At 36.1% G+C, this 17,311-nt stretch overlaps 1 protein-coding gene across 1 annotated transcript in view; it reads left to right on the top strand.

Annotated features, from left to right (window-relative positions):
* The window catches only part of pip4k2ca (phosphatidylinositol-5-phosphate 4-kinase, type II, gamma a), a 29,636-nt gene that overhangs the window by 3,313 nt on the left and 9,012 nt on the right, over positions 1-17,311 (top strand). Inside the window, exons 2-7 of the mRNA XM_023261245.3 lie at positions 4,282-4,379; positions 4,616-4,712; positions 4,808-4,957; positions 12,813-12,959; positions 15,015-15,053; positions 16,803-16,916. Of these exons, the coding sequence (XP_023117013.1) occupies positions 4,282-4,379; positions 4,616-4,712; positions 4,808-4,957; positions 12,813-12,959; positions 15,015-15,053; positions 16,803-16,916 (645 nt within the window). The remainder of the gene's footprint in view (positions 1-4,281; positions 4,380-4,615; positions 4,713-4,807; positions 4,958-12,812; positions 12,960-15,014; positions 15,054-16,802; positions 16,917-17,311) is intronic.

The following is a 17,311-nucleotide window of genomic DNA, read 5'->3' as shown; positions in this document are numbered from 1 at the left end:
ATACATGAATTAATACTTAAAATATAATGAACAAGGACAAAAGAATGATCTCACCTCGATGTACTTTAAATAAAGAGTGTGAGGTGGTGGTTCTTACTTGGGCTACGATGCAGACTAGCATGCTTGAGGAGACCTGGAACTGAAGTCTGTGTTTTTGTTGTGTGTTTTCATGGCGGTTTACATCTAATACATTCAAGTTAATTATTCTGTCGAGCGGTTTTCTTATTGCTGCTGATGAAGTGTCTGTTGCTGGTACATGCTGCTATGGTTTTATTACTCAGCCTCAGTAAGACTCTTGTGGAGAAAGTGTCCTTATTCTGCTAATTACACACCTACTGTATCTGAGTCCATTCATCCTTTTGTTTTGCCTTTTGGCTGCAGGTTCTGGTTCCATCTTGCATTGTTTGTTGTTGTTTCCAGAGCTGTTCCAATAAGGTTTCCTCCCTACAGTCTGTAAGAATTTGTACGAGAGCTTCAACTAAACCTAAATCATACACACTTTAGGTAATAAGAACTTGTACATACAGATTCTTAATTGACATATAAAAAACAGATGCAGTTCATGCTCTCTGTCTATAAACTTTTTCAAAAATACAATAATAGTTAATCTTTTAATTCTGCAAAATCCACATTTAATGACTGTGCTAGGGCTGCGGCTATTGACTATTTTAGTCATTGAGTATTCAATCCATTATGGTGGCGATTAATCGAGTAATCGGATTCCATGCTTGGCATTACAGCATCAAAAGAGGAAGGAGTATTGTACATATATAGTGTAGTACAGGGGTATAGTACATATATAGTGTGTACAGGAGTATAGTACATCTATAATTAGTAGCTAAATACGTCTTTACACATATCTGCTACCAGTTCCTGCTGCACACATGGTATCTGCACATCTTGAAAAGTCTTATATTTGATATATAAATGCATAAAAAGTTATTTCTGGCCTGCTGAAGGCAGCAATATTAGAATAACACTATTACAAAATAATTCCCAACAAAAACTGTCTGATAAATTCCCAGTTGAGTTTTTCTAAACCTCTGAACTTGCGTGAAAATTCATGAATGACCCAACATTTAATACGGCTGCAGCTAATGATTATTTTCATTGTTGAATGATTTGTTGATGATTTACTCGATTAGTTGTTTGATCTATAAAATCTAAGAAAATAGTGCAAAATATAAATGTAAGCCAGTGTTTCCTAAAATCCAAGATGAGAAATTGTTTTATCCACCACCCCAAAGACATTCAGTTTACTGTCATAATATAGAAAAGAAACCAGACAAAATACATTTACGAAGCTGAAATTTAGGCTTTATTTCGCAAAACCAAACTAGTTAACTTATCTAGTAAAAGAGTTGCAGACTATTATTTGATAGTTGACAACCAGCATTTACGTATTTAGTTATATTTCTGATTGTTTCTATGTTGTCATCCATATATTTTTTCTATCACTTAGCCAGATCCAGGTCTTGTTTAATGATTAAACTCTGAAAAATATAAGTAAATATTGTTATCAGGGCTGCAGTTAATGATTCTTTTTATTATCAGTTAATTGTTTAGTCAAGTGGCATAATTGGAGACACATTAAAAAAATGTTCAACACGACTTCAGATGCCTTTGAATGTCAGAAAAATCCTCAAATATTCAACCTACCATAATGTGGTACAAGATAAGAGGACAAATTCTCACATTAGAGAAGCTGGAATCGTTAAATGTTTACTTGAACAATGAATAGTCGATCATGAAAATGTTTTGAACGGCTAATAGATGAACTAACCTCAAACTGTAGCACAGTACCATCAAAAGTGTGGACACACCTTCTCATTCAATGGTTTTTATTAATTTAAATGATTTTCTACGTTGTGGATTAATATTGAAGACATCAGAACTATGAAAGAACATACATGGAATTATGTTGTAAACAAAAAAGTGTTAAACAAATCAGAATATGTTTTATATATTTCCTTTTGCTTTGATGACAACTTAGCACACTCTTGGCGTTGTCTCAGTCAGTTCAAGTACTGACAGAAATATACAACGGAGTATGAAAATACATAAAATGTCATTAAGTTCTTGCACCTACTTTCCATTTCATTTATGCTGGATGGTCTAATTGTAAAGTCCTAATTTAACTCTCTAAACATGATCACATTTGAACATTATGCTTCACAGTTTTTGTTATTGACTGTTAAACAGCCACTAAAATACTTTGGACTCCCCTTATTTAGTACCACAGTAGGAGCACTGAATGGTTGTATCTAATATTTATTTACAACCGAGGAGCTGTGTTGCGTTCTCGTCCTGTATTTCCTCTCTGCCTTTGTATTTGACTGTCCAACAAAGGAAAAGCAAAACTGTTCCTATCGTTTCATTGAATCTGAAAGGAGAAAGAATGCCGCCTAGCAAGTGTGGAGTTATCTAACACATGTCACACACACACAGTCAAACGTTTGGACACACCTTCTCATTGCATGTTTTTTCTTTATTTTCATGACTATCATGGAAAAAATCTGGACCTTTTGTAGACAAGAAAAGTGACAGAATGGCAGTCACAAGGTTGATATTTGTAGTTTTAAGTAGGGATCAAGGCTGATATTTAACTTTTTTTCTGATTATTGCCATTTAAGCCTAGGCTAACGCTTTCGCTACGAGGTTTCCTGTTCCTCTTAGCCTGTCTGGAGCACCGTAGCATCTTCCTGAAGTAAGATTAATTTTAACAATCTGCTCTAACTGACAGACACGCCGCTTTAGTAGAGGCACAACCTGTAAAAACTGACCAAGAAACACAAACCAGGATATTAGCTTCTCTCACAGTGGCTAACGTTATGCTAACAGCTAGCAGCTAAGTTAGAAGCCAGCCACAGATTAACCTCAAACACAGTCTGGAAAACAGTAATTAATTTAAGATGTGGAGCTCAGTGGACAATAAAAGTGACAAAATAGTGAAGAACAGCACCCACGACATTGATGTTTGTTGTTGTAAGTAGAGGTCGACCGATATGGGATTTCCAAAGGCCGATACAGATTTTTAAAAAAATTTTCAGCCGATGGCCGATATCTAAAGCCGATTGTAGAAGCCGATTTTTAAGGCCGATATCCTTTTTTTTTTTAAAGCACATCGATTACAAAAGGCAATTTAAACACTAAAAGTATATATATGTATATATTACAAATTAAATACACTGCATTTTCTCTCTTACCAAGAAACAAATCTCTTACCTGTTTTTTTTTACCAAATAAGCAGGTGTGGAGCGAGGCTTGTTGTTGCCTGGCTCACTCGCTCCGCTCATGCTCCGCTCTCTGAGTGCCGGGGGTCCTTCTAAGGGAAAAGCGGTCGCGGCAGCTGCCCGTACAGGTGCCTGATCACAAATCGGCTTTTTATTTGTAAATATCGGCCGATGGCCGATATTGAAAAAAGTCCATATATCAGCCCAAAATATCGGCCGGCCGATATATCGGTCGACCTCTAGTTGTAAGTATAGATTGAAGCCAATATTTGACTTTTTTTCCCCGATTATTGCTATTTAAGCCTAGGCTAATGCTTTTGCTATGAGGTTTCCTGTTCCTCTTAGCCTGTCTGGAGCATCATAACATCTCCCTAAAGTAAGATTAACTTTAACAATCTGCCCTAATTGACAGACACGTCTCTGTAGTAGAGGCACAATCTGCAAAAACTGATCACCAGGACTTTAGCTTCTCTCACAGTGGCTAATGCTGTGCTAATGGCTAGCAGCTAAATTAGAAGGCAGCATAAAGGTTTACCTGAAACAGAGTCTGGAAAACAATGATTAATTTAAGCCCTGGACCTTAGTGGACAATGAAAGTGATAAAACGGTGAAATCTTAAGAAAATAGAGAAGAACAGCAGGAAACAAAATGAACAATCTCAGTCGATCAAACATAAACAGAGGAGATAATATAATCACTCCTATTTCTGTTTTACATGTTCAGTCATAGTCACCTTTACTAATCAAGAAGTCTAGTTATGAATGACAGGTTCTCTGCTATCACGTGCTGTTAAAACATTACATTTTACGGATATCACCAATAATTAATTACAGTATTGATCCCTAGCAATTTTTCACATTTATTTATTTATTTATTTGACCTTTTATTTTACCAGGTAAAAATGTTTGAGAACCAGTTCTCATTTGCAAACATGACCTGGCTCAGTCATTAGTTGTCATGTTTGTCTCTGTAATTAAAACTGACGATAATCATCAGTTACAGCTCAGTTTTGAATTTATTAACGGCTGTTTGATTGTCTTCTCTGCAGATCAATGATCTCAACCAGGTGCCCGTTCCCGTCATGCTGCTGCCCGACGACTTCAAAGCCAACACTAAGATCAAAGTCAACAACCACCTCTTCAACAAGTGAGAACCACACAAGCTCATTCAAGCAGCATATAAATAAACTCATGTGAGACTTGTAAATATGTAACTTCTTGGCTTTTCATGAAACTTCTCCACATGAAAAAGCGTCACATAGAATATTAATCAGTGACAAACTCCTGAAGTCTGTTGGACTGTAGGTTTGGTCAAAGATAAATGACTTGTTTGTGTGTGTTTTTGCTCGAGAAATAATTTTTCTGCGTCGTCTCCTTTCACAGAGAAAACCTCCCGGGACATTTCAAGTTCAAAGAATATTGTCCTCAGGTCTTCAGAAATCTGAGGGAACGTTTTGGTATCGAGGATCTGGATTATCAGGTGTGTGTTGATAATAATCAGATTTTTTTGGCTGGAATCTGATCTTTCTTTTGGTTTTGTTTTTATAAAACTGATTATATTACGAACGTCTCCAGGTGTCACTGACTCGCAGCTCCCCGATGAGAAGCGTCGATGATCAGGGTGAAGGTTTGCTCCTCAACTCCTACGACCGAGCGCTGGTCGTCAAGCAGATCTCCAGCGAGGATGTTGCCGACATGCACAGCATCCTGTCGGAGTATCACCAGGTAACTTCTGGACCCTAAAAGCAGTCTTCTTACTGTCATTAAAACAGCAACAATATGTTCGTTTGTCTCTTCTGGATTCCACTATTTGCAATGAAAATCAACTAAAACCTTTTTGAAAAGTAGCTAGATGTCACTAGATTGTATCCCACTAATTAGCATTTTGTGATGTCAAGAGGTGACAGTTGACATACAAGATGTAGCATCTTTAAAAATGATCTCAAGCTCAGTTATTTATTATTGGTTGTTATTCTTAAGCTGAATATCATCATGTTTTTGGTGCATGTGAACTCTGTGTAAATTCCAGCAGAATGAAAATAGCACAAATACGGATGATCCACACCTTGTTTTAAGAAAAAAGTATACTTATATAGTCAAGTTAATCATTAAAAAGAAAAAAAAAAGAACTGACCGACCTCGTCAGAAATCAAGATAATCCTTCCAGAGTGACATTAGCTCCTTTTAGACACTCCTTACTGTTAATCTATGAGCAACTGACTGTTCCGTGGGCTTTATGTTTGAATTAGCATCCTGCTAACATAGATAGATAGATAGATAGATAGATTATTTTATTGTCATTGTATATTCCTATACAAAGAAACTTTGCTTGCTAATTCTCTCCATTACAGCAGCATACAAAACAGTGCAAAACAACGCAGCGTGTAAAGTGTAAACATATCTATCAAGTTTTAAAGTTTAATTGTGAGTTTGATCAATTCATTGGTTTTTGCCATTTTATAGGATTTTGCGGTGACTTTCAGACCTCCTACATCGTACTGCACCAATTGGTTAAATCATAATTTTGACTGCGGCCTGCTCAGAGCTGCAGGAAAAGCGGCGTAATAAATAGGTGACATGAAATTTGGAGTAATTCCCAGTCGCTCCTGTTTAATCCTGCAGTGAAGCTCTGGCTATAAATAAATGTCCCCACGAGCATCTTCAGTCCTTTTTCTCTTTGTCTGACTTCAGTGAGTCTTTCATCCAGAGTTTGTCTCCCACAGACTGAATGTAATAGATGGATGTCGCCTCCAGGTCTGAAAATGTGAAGTGACCTAAACCTGTATTCTTTATGACAGCCAGCAGGGGAGCAACTCCTCAGAAATGTGATTATATTGAAGCCTACAAGAAAATTACACTAAGCTACATTACACTACACTCTCACTTGATTGGTTCCATCAATGATCATTTTACTAATGAGTTTATGGTCTTAATTCCTAGTTTTAAGTCTCCTTCAATACGCCACGGTATTTAATTTGTAAATTATGTTCCAATTTAGAGGAAAATAGACCACAAAGCAGGATGTGTTTTAGAGTGGAGCTAGTTTGTAATTGAGAATTTACCACCACAGTACCCAGGCCATTTTGGATAGATGCTAGCAATGTGCAGCCATGGCACATGACTGGTAAAGGTGCACCGTGATAGAAACTTTTCGGAGTGAAGCGAGTAAAGAAGCACAATGATAGACTTCTCTGAATTTAGCTAGTAAAAGAACACTGTGGTAGAGATGTCTCTGAGTGAAGCTACTAAAGCAACACTGTGATAGAGACTTCTCAGTGTAGCTAGAAAAGGAGCACTGTGATAAAGACTTTTCTGGGTTTAGCGAGAAAGGAGCACTATGATAAAGACTTCTCTGTGTTTAGCTAGTTAAAAAGCACTGTCATGGAGACTTCGCTGAGTGAAGCTAGTAAAGGAGCACTGTGATAAAGACTTCTCTGAATGAAGCTAGTAAAGCAAGACTGTGATGGAGACTTCTTTGAGTGAAGCTAGTAAAGGAGCACTGTGACAAAGACTTCTCTGTGTTTAGCTAGTTAAAAAGCACTGTCATGGAGACTTCTTTGAGTGAAGCTAGTAAAGGAGCACTGTGATAAAGGCTTCTCTGAGTTTAGCTAGTAAAGGGGCACTATGGTGAAGACTTCCCTGTGTTTAGCTAGTAAAGCAACATTGTGATGAAGATGTCTTTGAATGGAGCTAATGAAGGAGCAGTGTGATAAAGACTTCTCTGACTTTAGCTGGTGAAGAAGCATTGTGATAGAGTTCTCTGAGTTTTGCTATTAAAGGAGCATTGTGATGAAGACTTCTCTTGAGGCTTACTGATTGCAGGCTTACATGTAAGTGTTGAATTAAGCTGAGATACTAGGGTAGTGCTTCTTTATTGTACTAAAACACTCCCCAACGTAAATAAACACTGTAGATCCACTTTTATCTCCAAATATAACCATTCCAGGCTCCAAAACACAAAGATAGATGGCTTCAAAATGGTAATCCACAAACCACCGGTGGCTACATCCATTTTTATGTACTGTTTATGATCTGTTGTCTGCTTTTCTGAACTGCAAGTTGACCTTCACATCTGTAGTGCTATGTGTCCTACTTATAGTATTTTTCTATGTAACCATTGTTTGGACTTTTTTTTTTTTTTTTTTTTTTTTAGCTATAAAAGAAAAAACCCTACAAGCGTTTGTCGTGGAGTCCATGTAATGAGCAATCCCTGTAGGGTTTTAGAAGCAATGTTTGCACCAGGTTAGGGAAGTTGACCCAAATATGACTATTTATAGATTTGGCAGCAGAGTGGTGCAGTTATTAGCAAAACAGCTGCGTGTTGCTTTGAATTGTCCTTGATCAAGACCTGAAATTTTGTTGCTTCTGTGTAACCTGGGAGATGAAATCCTCATGCAGAGGAAACACAGCAGCTTTTCTAATCATCAAGGTTAGCCGAGGTTAGTTTTCTGTTTCAGAAGACGGAACAAATACCCTCATGACTGTTGGTTTATTAAAGATATTCAAATATTCATATCAATACATCATGTAAACAGTAGAGCACATTTGTAGGGGAGATAAGAGCGACACTTTCACCTCTGTTTTGTTTGTTTCTTATTTCTCAGTTTGCCGGCTGAATCACTTCAGAAACTGGGTCTCACTTCAGGCTAAACGAGCCGCTGAGCAAACTTTTGGCTGCTTTGAGCCATTGGTGGAATGTGTAGCCTGTGGTTAGGCAGCCTACATAAAACTGGGACGGAGATGAGGAAAATGGCAGCTCTGTTTCGGATTGTTTTTTGTTTTTTTTTAAATTCGCTTGGCCCTGAATGAACTCATTGTTTATCAGAGCTCCTGCAGTGCAGCTTCTCTCAGGGATCGGGACAGTTTGGAGGTTGCAATGTGTGATATTCGGTGTCTGTGATGCATGTTTGTCACGCTGTAAAAAGCGTTTTCCATTAACATGATTGTTTAGTGAGGATTCTCATGAGCAATACAGATTCTCTGTTCAGTTACAGTACTGTTTGCATTGTGTTGCCATGAGAACCAACATAAATTCAGCTGGTGATGCACAAAAAACGGAAATGTGTTTTACACTATTTGTGTTGCAGCATACAGATTATAAAATAGATTATTCTGTCGGTATTTATTACAGAGAATATGCAGTGAAAAACATTAATTTAGCTTTGATTTGGCCAAAAATGTAAATAATATCTCACTTTAAGGGTAAATAGCTGACTTCAGATGAACTATATATATTTCTGAATGTCCAATTCAATGTCAGACATACAGATGACTTTGCAAAGTGTGTTTTTTGTTTTTTTTAAAAAGAAATTTCAGGTTCATAATGTTTTGTAAAATGATTGTTCATTAAATGTGAACATTTTCAGAATGTACTTTATAGCACTATAACAAGGAGAAAAAAAATGCAGTTGTGGTTCTTTATAGGTTATTATGCTCTGATTTTACTGCTCTGGTCCACTTGAGATCAAACTGGGCTTAATGTGGCCCCTGAACTAAAATGACTTTGATGCTCGTTATGTCTAAACGAGGCCTGACTATCGTGATACAGCTCTAAATTCTCAGACGAGATCCTCAACAGCTGCCTGAAGCACATTTCCAAACACAAAAACGTGCTTTGATGCCACATCCAACTAGTATGGCTGTTTCTTTTAACAAGAACGTGTTAATTGATGATAGGGCTGGGTGATAAATCGATTTTATCGATTAATTCGACTTTGTACTTAATGTCGATTTGTTTTAATGAAAATCGATTTTCTCATCAACATCTGCCACCAACGCCTTCCTGCTGGGCTCCCGTAGTTCAGAGTTTGGCCGTTAGGAGTGATGTCTTTTTAGCATTCTGCTCGTCCAGTGTTTATCAGGGGACACTTAACGAGGTCAGTCGAACGCGTCTATTTTAACGAACTGCTACGGGGGAGTTGCTGAGCGCAGCTAAAAGCCTGACCTGGATTCACAGAGTAATTGGTTCGCCTTCAAAGCGACCTTTGAGATGCGATGTCAGGGGTGCGGACCTTGGACGATCTCGTGATTTAAATCAAGTCTGACTCTCAGAACTCATTGTCGATTCCAAACGATTGTTGGTTCGTTAAAAATTAAGGAGGCACCATCGACTCTGGTGCTTCATTTGTCCTGTAGGGGAAAGTGGGGTGAAATGATCCAGCTTTTACTTGAGGTGTTGTTATAGTGGAGGCAGGACAGTGATGTCTGAAAATAAAACATATACATATATTTCAGGATGTGGGGCATCCCTGGGAATAATTGGTTTGGATCTAAAAAAAGCACTCTGCCAAGTCTGTTCATCCCTCCATATGGAATTGTCAGAAATGCAGCATTAAAAAAAAAAAAAAAAAAAGCAGCATTTGTTTATTAGTTATTGATGATCAGAAATCACAGCAACATAGAATGTGGCCATTTAATGCAGGTGTAGCCACAAACAAGAGCAAACACAGGCGTGTTTTATGCATGTGTACGTTATGTACAGATACTGAATCACGTGACCCAAATATGTAGCAGCCAGCAGGAATTGATGGGACTCGGAAACACCCCCACAATTTAATCAATTGTTCGTTGTATCATTTCTGATGAATATGTCCCAATAAGTCCTCAGCGGTCGGTTTGTAGGATCGCAATCATCTGATTGTCAACAGGCAGCTGACGTAATGTTCACTTGTTGTCATAGTTACAGTGACGCCGTGCCGCTATCTTGCAATGATACAGAAATCTGTAACAAATCTGTGGATCCAGACTATAAGCAGCATCACTGCCAAAATCTAATCTCTTGGTCCTTGTATCATTTCTGACCTTCCTTGAAAATTCCATTCAAATCAGTTTGTCTGTTTTTAAGTAATGGTTGCTAACAGATGACAAATGTACGCCGATCATCACATACCTCCACCGCGTTCCTTGGTAGAATAATAAACAGTTTTTGAAATAAGGCTTTCCAAAAAAAAAAAATGTTTTCTTGTCTTTTCTTGCCCCCAGCAAGGGTAAATTGAGCCTTTGGAAAAAATATGTCGGGGTATTATGTCTGTAGATTCTCAGTCATCCAGGTCATGGTAATTGTAGGAGCTTCAGTAGAAACCAACTGGACTTCTCTTGTAGGTTTTTGAACCTACAATAGAAGTCGAGTTGGTTTCTACTAAAGCATCTGTGATGTCAGAGTAAATTGTGCCATCAATTATGTTGAAGTAAAACTGAAAATTTTATACCTCATATAATGCAAGATCTGTCTCCATTTGTTCATCCAAGACCTGGTGTGCAGATCCTGTTCTCTTGAACCCTGTGGTTACTTATCAGTTTTGTTTTGTTTTTTTAGCCTATGAATCTCTTTAAAGTCTTTCTGTAGATCTTCATCTGCCACCTGATGTATGGACTTCCTATTCTTTACTTCTGCTACAGCTCTCTCCAAACCCTTCACTTCTTGCTGGGAGGGTAGAATGGAAAAATTTGGTCACATGGCTGATTGGGGGGTTTGAAACAGAATGGTCTAACCCACAAAAATAATTTACATAATTTCCGCCATATCTTAGTTATCTAACCCACAACCCAAATATAGTCTTACAGTGAATGTTAGACCATTCTTCAAAACACAAAACTCTGAACCCATTTTTCTCAAAAACTACAGAAAGTGGGTTCGACCACTCCAAAACCCTTCAGTTTCCTCAAGAAACAAACGGTGGCTTAACTAACCCATAGACTCATCTTACCCCACTGTCCTCGAAGTACAAATAAGCTGATCAGTTGTTGAATGTGCAATTATTTTCCAAGTATAAAGGATTGAGAAAGATAGGAATGGGAAGTATTATCACTACTTGCTGCACCGGAGTTATTTCATTACGTGTTGTCAGCTGGTCTTGTTTGTTATTGCTGGAGTTTGGTGCTTCAATAACGTCAGTCTGTTGGTAGGTTGTTCCTGTATAGAGGACTTTCTGCAGCTCCCACTGAGGTTTTATCCAGTTCTGAAGGAAAATCACCAGCAGCAAAATGATGAAAATCCAGATAAAACCAATTTTTTTTCACCAGTTTTCTAACTTGGGATTTCATTTACTTGAGCACAATAGACACTTTTGTGTATTTTCCTGCCCTGGTGAGAAATAACAGGAAAATGCACAGATTTCCGTTAAATAAAGTAACACAGGCTCATTGTTTTACTGTATGTGGACCGATCATGCTGACTGTCATGAGTAGTCGCTTCTTAAAGGCCAATTCTGAGCAAAAACAAACCCTGAGTGAAGTTAGAAATGTTCACAAAATATAAACTGAAAAAATTAAATCCATAGCAGATGGTAATTTTAAGAAATGTTTTTAGTATCAGTTTGGCTTCAGATTTCATTCTTTAATGACAGAAAATACATTTTTCCATCTGTGGCTCAATTAGATATAAACTAACTTTTCTTCAGTGTTACCATGAGAGTCATGTTTAGGATTTTCCATTAATTTGAGCAAAAAGTAATGAAAACCTTTTCTGTAATGAGCGACAATATCTGCACAGGACTTTTGAGAGAAGACGTCCAAGTTTTTAAAATTTTTTTTTAAAAAAGTGAATGTTAGATTTATGATAATTTAATTATTATCAAATACAGTAACAAACAAACTAACCAGCAATACAAAAATAGTTATCTGTCTAATGGGCTAACTAGCTGACTTCAGTTTAACCCTCCTGTTGTCCTCATTTACAGGCACCAAAAAATATTGTTTCCTTGTCTGAAAAAAATCCAAAAATTCAGCAAAAAAAATTCCCCAAATTTCTGAAAATTTGTAAAACCTTCAGGAAGAAAATTCCAATAATTTCTTAAGTTTCCCTTAAAAATTAAAAAAAAAAAATCCCACAAATTTGACAACAAAATTCTTGTAAATATTTTCAAAAAATGAGTAAAAATCTTTTTAAAAAATCCTAAAAATATCTAAAATGATTCCATATATATCAATAAAACTTCTAATATTTTCTTTAAGAACATTCACATAAAAATCAACCAAAATCCAGTGAAATTCGCTGGATTTTGGTTTCTTGATTTTTTTTTTTTTGATTTCTTTTCAAAAAATGTTCCAAAATTTCCCTAAAATGTTGAAAATTAGGACATCAGCAGTTTTCACTGTGAAAATATATATTTTTTCCACATTTCCAAATTTTAAAACGGGTCAATTTTGACCTGCAGGACGACACGAGGGTTAAAAAGAAAAATTAGAAGTAATTTCTATATGTTAGGTAATGTTCATGTTGCAGTCAAAGAGATTATAGTAATTTTTTTTTACATGAACAACAAATTTGTATTTATCATAGTGACTTGTGAGGTTAAATTACCACCTTTTAAAGATTTCACATTTAGTTTTATAATAACAATGCTGTAGTCTGGTTTATTTAATTAAAATCTAAATGCTTGTTCTGTACATATTATATTGATATTAAAAAATATATATATTTTCAAACAGAGTAGACATTGTTCTTTATCCTATGTACGGCTGTTATTCATCACCCGGTACTAACTACTACAGTTGGTCTCTGAGAATGTTTTTCTGCCCTTCACAATAAAGCTCTTTCTGCAGCTTCCATGCAAATTGACGGTTAATTTCCTCCCTGCAGCACATCGTGAAGTGTCACGGCAGCACGCTGCTGCCTCAGTTCCTGGGAATGTACCGGGTGAGCGTGGACAGCGAGGAGACCTACCTGATCGTCATGAGGAACATGTTCAGCCACAGACTGGTGGTGCACAGGAAGTACGACCTGAAGGTGAGGAGGAAGTGACACGGCGGCCAACAGTCCTACCTTTATTCACACAATTCCACTTCTCAAAACGGGGAGGAAGTCATTCAGATAACAGGTTTTTCCAACGCAACAATAATAAAAAGGAGAACTTCATTTGCACGACACCTTTTAAACACAAAGATAGAAACTTTAAAAATAAATTAGAGAAATAATTAAATCATATTCAAACAAATAGGATCTCAGACATGCGATATCAACGAAACAGTGAAGTCAATATTCGTTATACAGCAACATTTGTCACATCAAAGTCCTTTTTAGTTAAAAAAAATAAAAAGTTTGATGTTACAAAATTAACAGGTTTATATATTGGGGTTCATACCTTGTAATGTTATTTATGGTGTGATTTTACCTGATTGATTTACATTTTAGCTATGAAAACCTGCAAAAATATTAATAAAATACCTGTTTTATTAATTGACTATAATACATATTAAGGCTGATATCATACCTCATTATTATTTACAGATAGTTATTATATTTATACACATATTATTATTTATCCAGATACTATTACAGATATTATGTACATTCCTCTTAAGTTTGATAATAATATAGCTAAGACCCTACATTATCATAAATTACAGACATTAATAAATAATATTAAAGCTGAGAATATTAATTATGACTAATTTAAAGCTTTGACACGACAAAAATACACATAAAAACTTAACAAATGTGGGAATTCTTTATAAGCAAGTCTGTTTTTATTTTTAGTAATATGACATTGCACTTTGAGATACAGGACAGAAAGCAACTTTAAACTGTTGATTTTTCTAACTATTGCGGTAATTTATAAGATTTTTTGATTATTTCTTCAAGCGAAAAAGTGTTAAATCTAAGGTTTTTCTGTAAACAAGCTTTGTTTTTATTTTTATTGTTTTTAATATGACATTGCACTCTGAGATTCAAGAAAGAAAACAACCTGAAACTGTTGATTTTTCAAACTATTTTGGTAATTTATGACATTTTTTGTGTATTTCTTCAAGCCAATAGAATTACACTCTAAGGTTTTTCTATAAAGAAGATTTGTTATTTTAAAAATGTTTTTTAATGGCTTTAAGATATGGGAAAGAAGACAATCTACAACTGATTATTTTTGAACTCTTATCTAATATAAATGTAAAATATTTGTGTTCTTTCCATAAGAATGGTCGTAAAACTAAAACAAGAAGTAGAAATACGATGTAAGATAGTAGCTAAAGTTCTATTAACAATTTCTGTGGTCAGATTCTGTTTTTTGTAACTAAAAATACAAATTCATCCAATTTTTGTATCCAAAATGGCATGAAGAGGAAGTACTTTTATTTTGAAAGGTGTCCATCCAATAGCATCAATTATATAATAATTTACTAAAAATTTTGTAAAATTTGCTTTAATCTTGATCAAAAATGTATGAATACCCATTAATTAACCTAATATATGACAGCTGCTGTGCTAGGATCTATTTACTTGTATTTATTAATAAAAGAGTGTTTACAGAAAATAGTTGTTGCAGTTTTAAAATAAACCACAGTGTGTTTCCTTTATCAGGGCAATTTATGACTTTAAATAATGGTTATTTTCAAGAAAAACCATCAAAACAAAAATAAAAAGTAGAAATAATGTGAAAAGTAGTAGGTGAAATTATAATCAGAGTTTCTGTGGTCTAATGAAGTTTGTTTTAACTAAAAATACAAATATGTCAATTTTTTTCAGTCCAGAAAAACATGCAGAGAAGATTGTTCTTTTCTTACTTTAAAAAGTGTCCATTCAACATCCTCCAATCTCTAGTAATATCAATTATGTAATAATTTGATCAAAAATGTGTTAAAACTTAATTTTTGTGGGCTGCTGGACCTGTTTATTTGACATTTTACACAATTTTTGTAATATTTTAGATGTTTATTTTTTAATATTTGCAAATACTAGATTTATTGCTGAAGTAAGTATTTTTTGACTGCCACCCTGATTCACTTTTTCTGCTTTTCCAGACTTTTTGTTGAATATATGTGATAATATTCAGAATATTTCTTCTTGCAGGGCTCTCTGGTGGCTCGTGAAGCAAGTGACAAAGAAAGGGTAAAAACAAAAACTTTCTCGCCCTTTTACATACACTACCAGTCAAAAGTTTGGACACACCTTCTCATTTAATGGTCTTTCTTTATTTTCATGACTATTTACATTGTAGATTCTCAAAACTATGAATGAACAAATATGGAATTATGTAGTAAACAAAAAAGTGTGAAATAAGTCAAACATGTTTTATATTTTAGATTCTTCAAAATAGCCACCCTTTGCTTTGATTACTGCTTTGTACACTCTTGACATTCTCTCCATGAGCTTCATGAGGTAGAACCTGAAATGGTTTTCCAACATTCTTGAAGGAGTTCCCAGAGATGCTGAGCACTTATTGGTCCTTTTGCCTTCACTCTGTGGTCCATCTCATCCAAACCATCTGGATTGGGTTTAGGTCAGGTGACTGTAGAGGTCAGATCACCTGATCCAGCACTTCATCATCTCCTTCTTGGTCTAATAGTCCTTCCACAGCCTAGAGGTGTGTTTGGGGTCATTGTCCTGTTGGAAAATAAATGATGGTCCAACTAAACACAAACCAGATGGAATGACATGTTGCTGCAGGATGCTGTGGTAGAACCATGCTGGTTCAGAGTTCCTTCAGTTTGGAATAAATCCCCAACAGTGTCACCAGCAAAGCACCTCCACACCATCATACCTCCTCCTCCATGCTTCACAGTGGGAACCATATATGTAGAGACCATCCATTCACCATTTCTGTGTCTCACAAAGATACAGCAGGTGGAACCAAAGATCTCAAATCTGGACTCATCAGACCAAAGCACAGATTTCCACTGGTCTAATGTCCATTCTTGGTGTTTCTTGGCCCAAACAAATCTCTTCTGCTTGTTGCTTTTCCTTAGTAGTGGTTTCTTAGCAGCTATTTGACCATAAAGGCCTGATTGGTTCAGTCTCCTCTGAACAGTTGATGTAGAGATGTATCTGCTGCTGGAATTCTTTGTGGCATTTATCAGAGTTCTAATCTGAGCTGCTGTTAACTTTCCATTTCTGAGGCTGGTGACTTGGATGAACTTATCCTCAGCAGCAGAAGCGACTCTTGGTCTTAGTTTCCTGGGGAGGTCCTCATGTGAGCCAGCTTCGTTGTAGCACTTGATGGTTTTTGCGACTGCACTTTGGGATAAATTCAGAGTTTTTGCAGTTTTCCAGACTGATCAACCTTCAGTTCTTAAGCTAATTATAGACTGTGGTTTCTCTTTACTTAGCTGATTGGTTCTAGTCATAATATGGATTTTAACAGTTGTCAAATAGGGCTGTCAGATGTGTACAACCAGTCTTCTGCACAACACAACTGATGGTCCCAACCCCATTAAGAAGTCAAGAAATTCCACAAATGAACCTTGATAAGGCACACCTGTGAAGTGAAAACCATTTCAGGTTCTACCTCATGAAGCTCATGAGAGAATGCCAAGAGTGTACAAAGCAGTAATCAAAGCAAAGGGTGGCTATTTTGAGGAATCTAAAATATTAAACATGTTTTGACTTATTTCACACTTTTTGTTTACTACGTAATTCCATATGTGTTCATTCATAGTTTTGAATGAACACATGGAATGTGTTCATTCAAAACTGTGAGAATCTACAATATAAATGGTCATGGATTTTTTATTTTTATTTTTTTTAAAGCCATTAAATGAGAAGGTGTGTCCACACTTCTGACTGGTAGTGTATTTTATCTCATTATTTTACGCCTGTCTTGTCCTTTAATCAAGGATTTTTTTTTTTTTAATCCTGAAGGGAAAAGAGCTCCCCACCTTCAAGGACATGGACTTCAGGAACAACATGCAGAAGGTTTACGTGACAGAGGAGCAGAAGGAGAAGTTCATGGAGAAGCTGAACAGAGATGTGGAGGTTTGTGAAACGTTTTTAAAATGTTGTTGCTGTTGTTGCTCGGCTTCACCACACAGCGGCAGCATCGGCACACTGAGACACACCAACGCTGGGATGGATGTGAAATAGTTGACCAGTGAAGAGGGAAACTTAAATATTAAAACCAGAGCCGATGAGAAGAATAATCTGCTATTTGGATATTTGGTTGAGAAGCTGGTCCTGTTTTAAAGGTTCCATTTTTGGAGGCGTCTATAATTACATCTGATAAGTGTTTCAGCCTCTTACATAATACAAATCAATTCAAGAAAAGCATCAAATTCTTACCTTTCCCTCTAAAGAAAGAAAGAAAAGACAGAGAGAACCAAGGGTATATATATATCTAAAAAAATAAACGTGTACATAAATTTTAAATATCA

Source organism: Amphiprion ocellaris, chromosome 8 (genome assembly GCF_022539595.1).
Source record: "Amphiprion ocellaris isolate individual 3 ecotype Okinawa chromosome 8, ASM2253959v1, whole genome shotgun sequence".
Lineage (NCBI taxonomy): Eukaryota > Metazoa > Chordata > Actinopteri > Pomacentridae > Amphiprion > Amphiprion ocellaris.
Note: the sequence above shows the minus strand (reverse complement) of the source record. Positions and strands in the feature narration are given on the sequence as shown.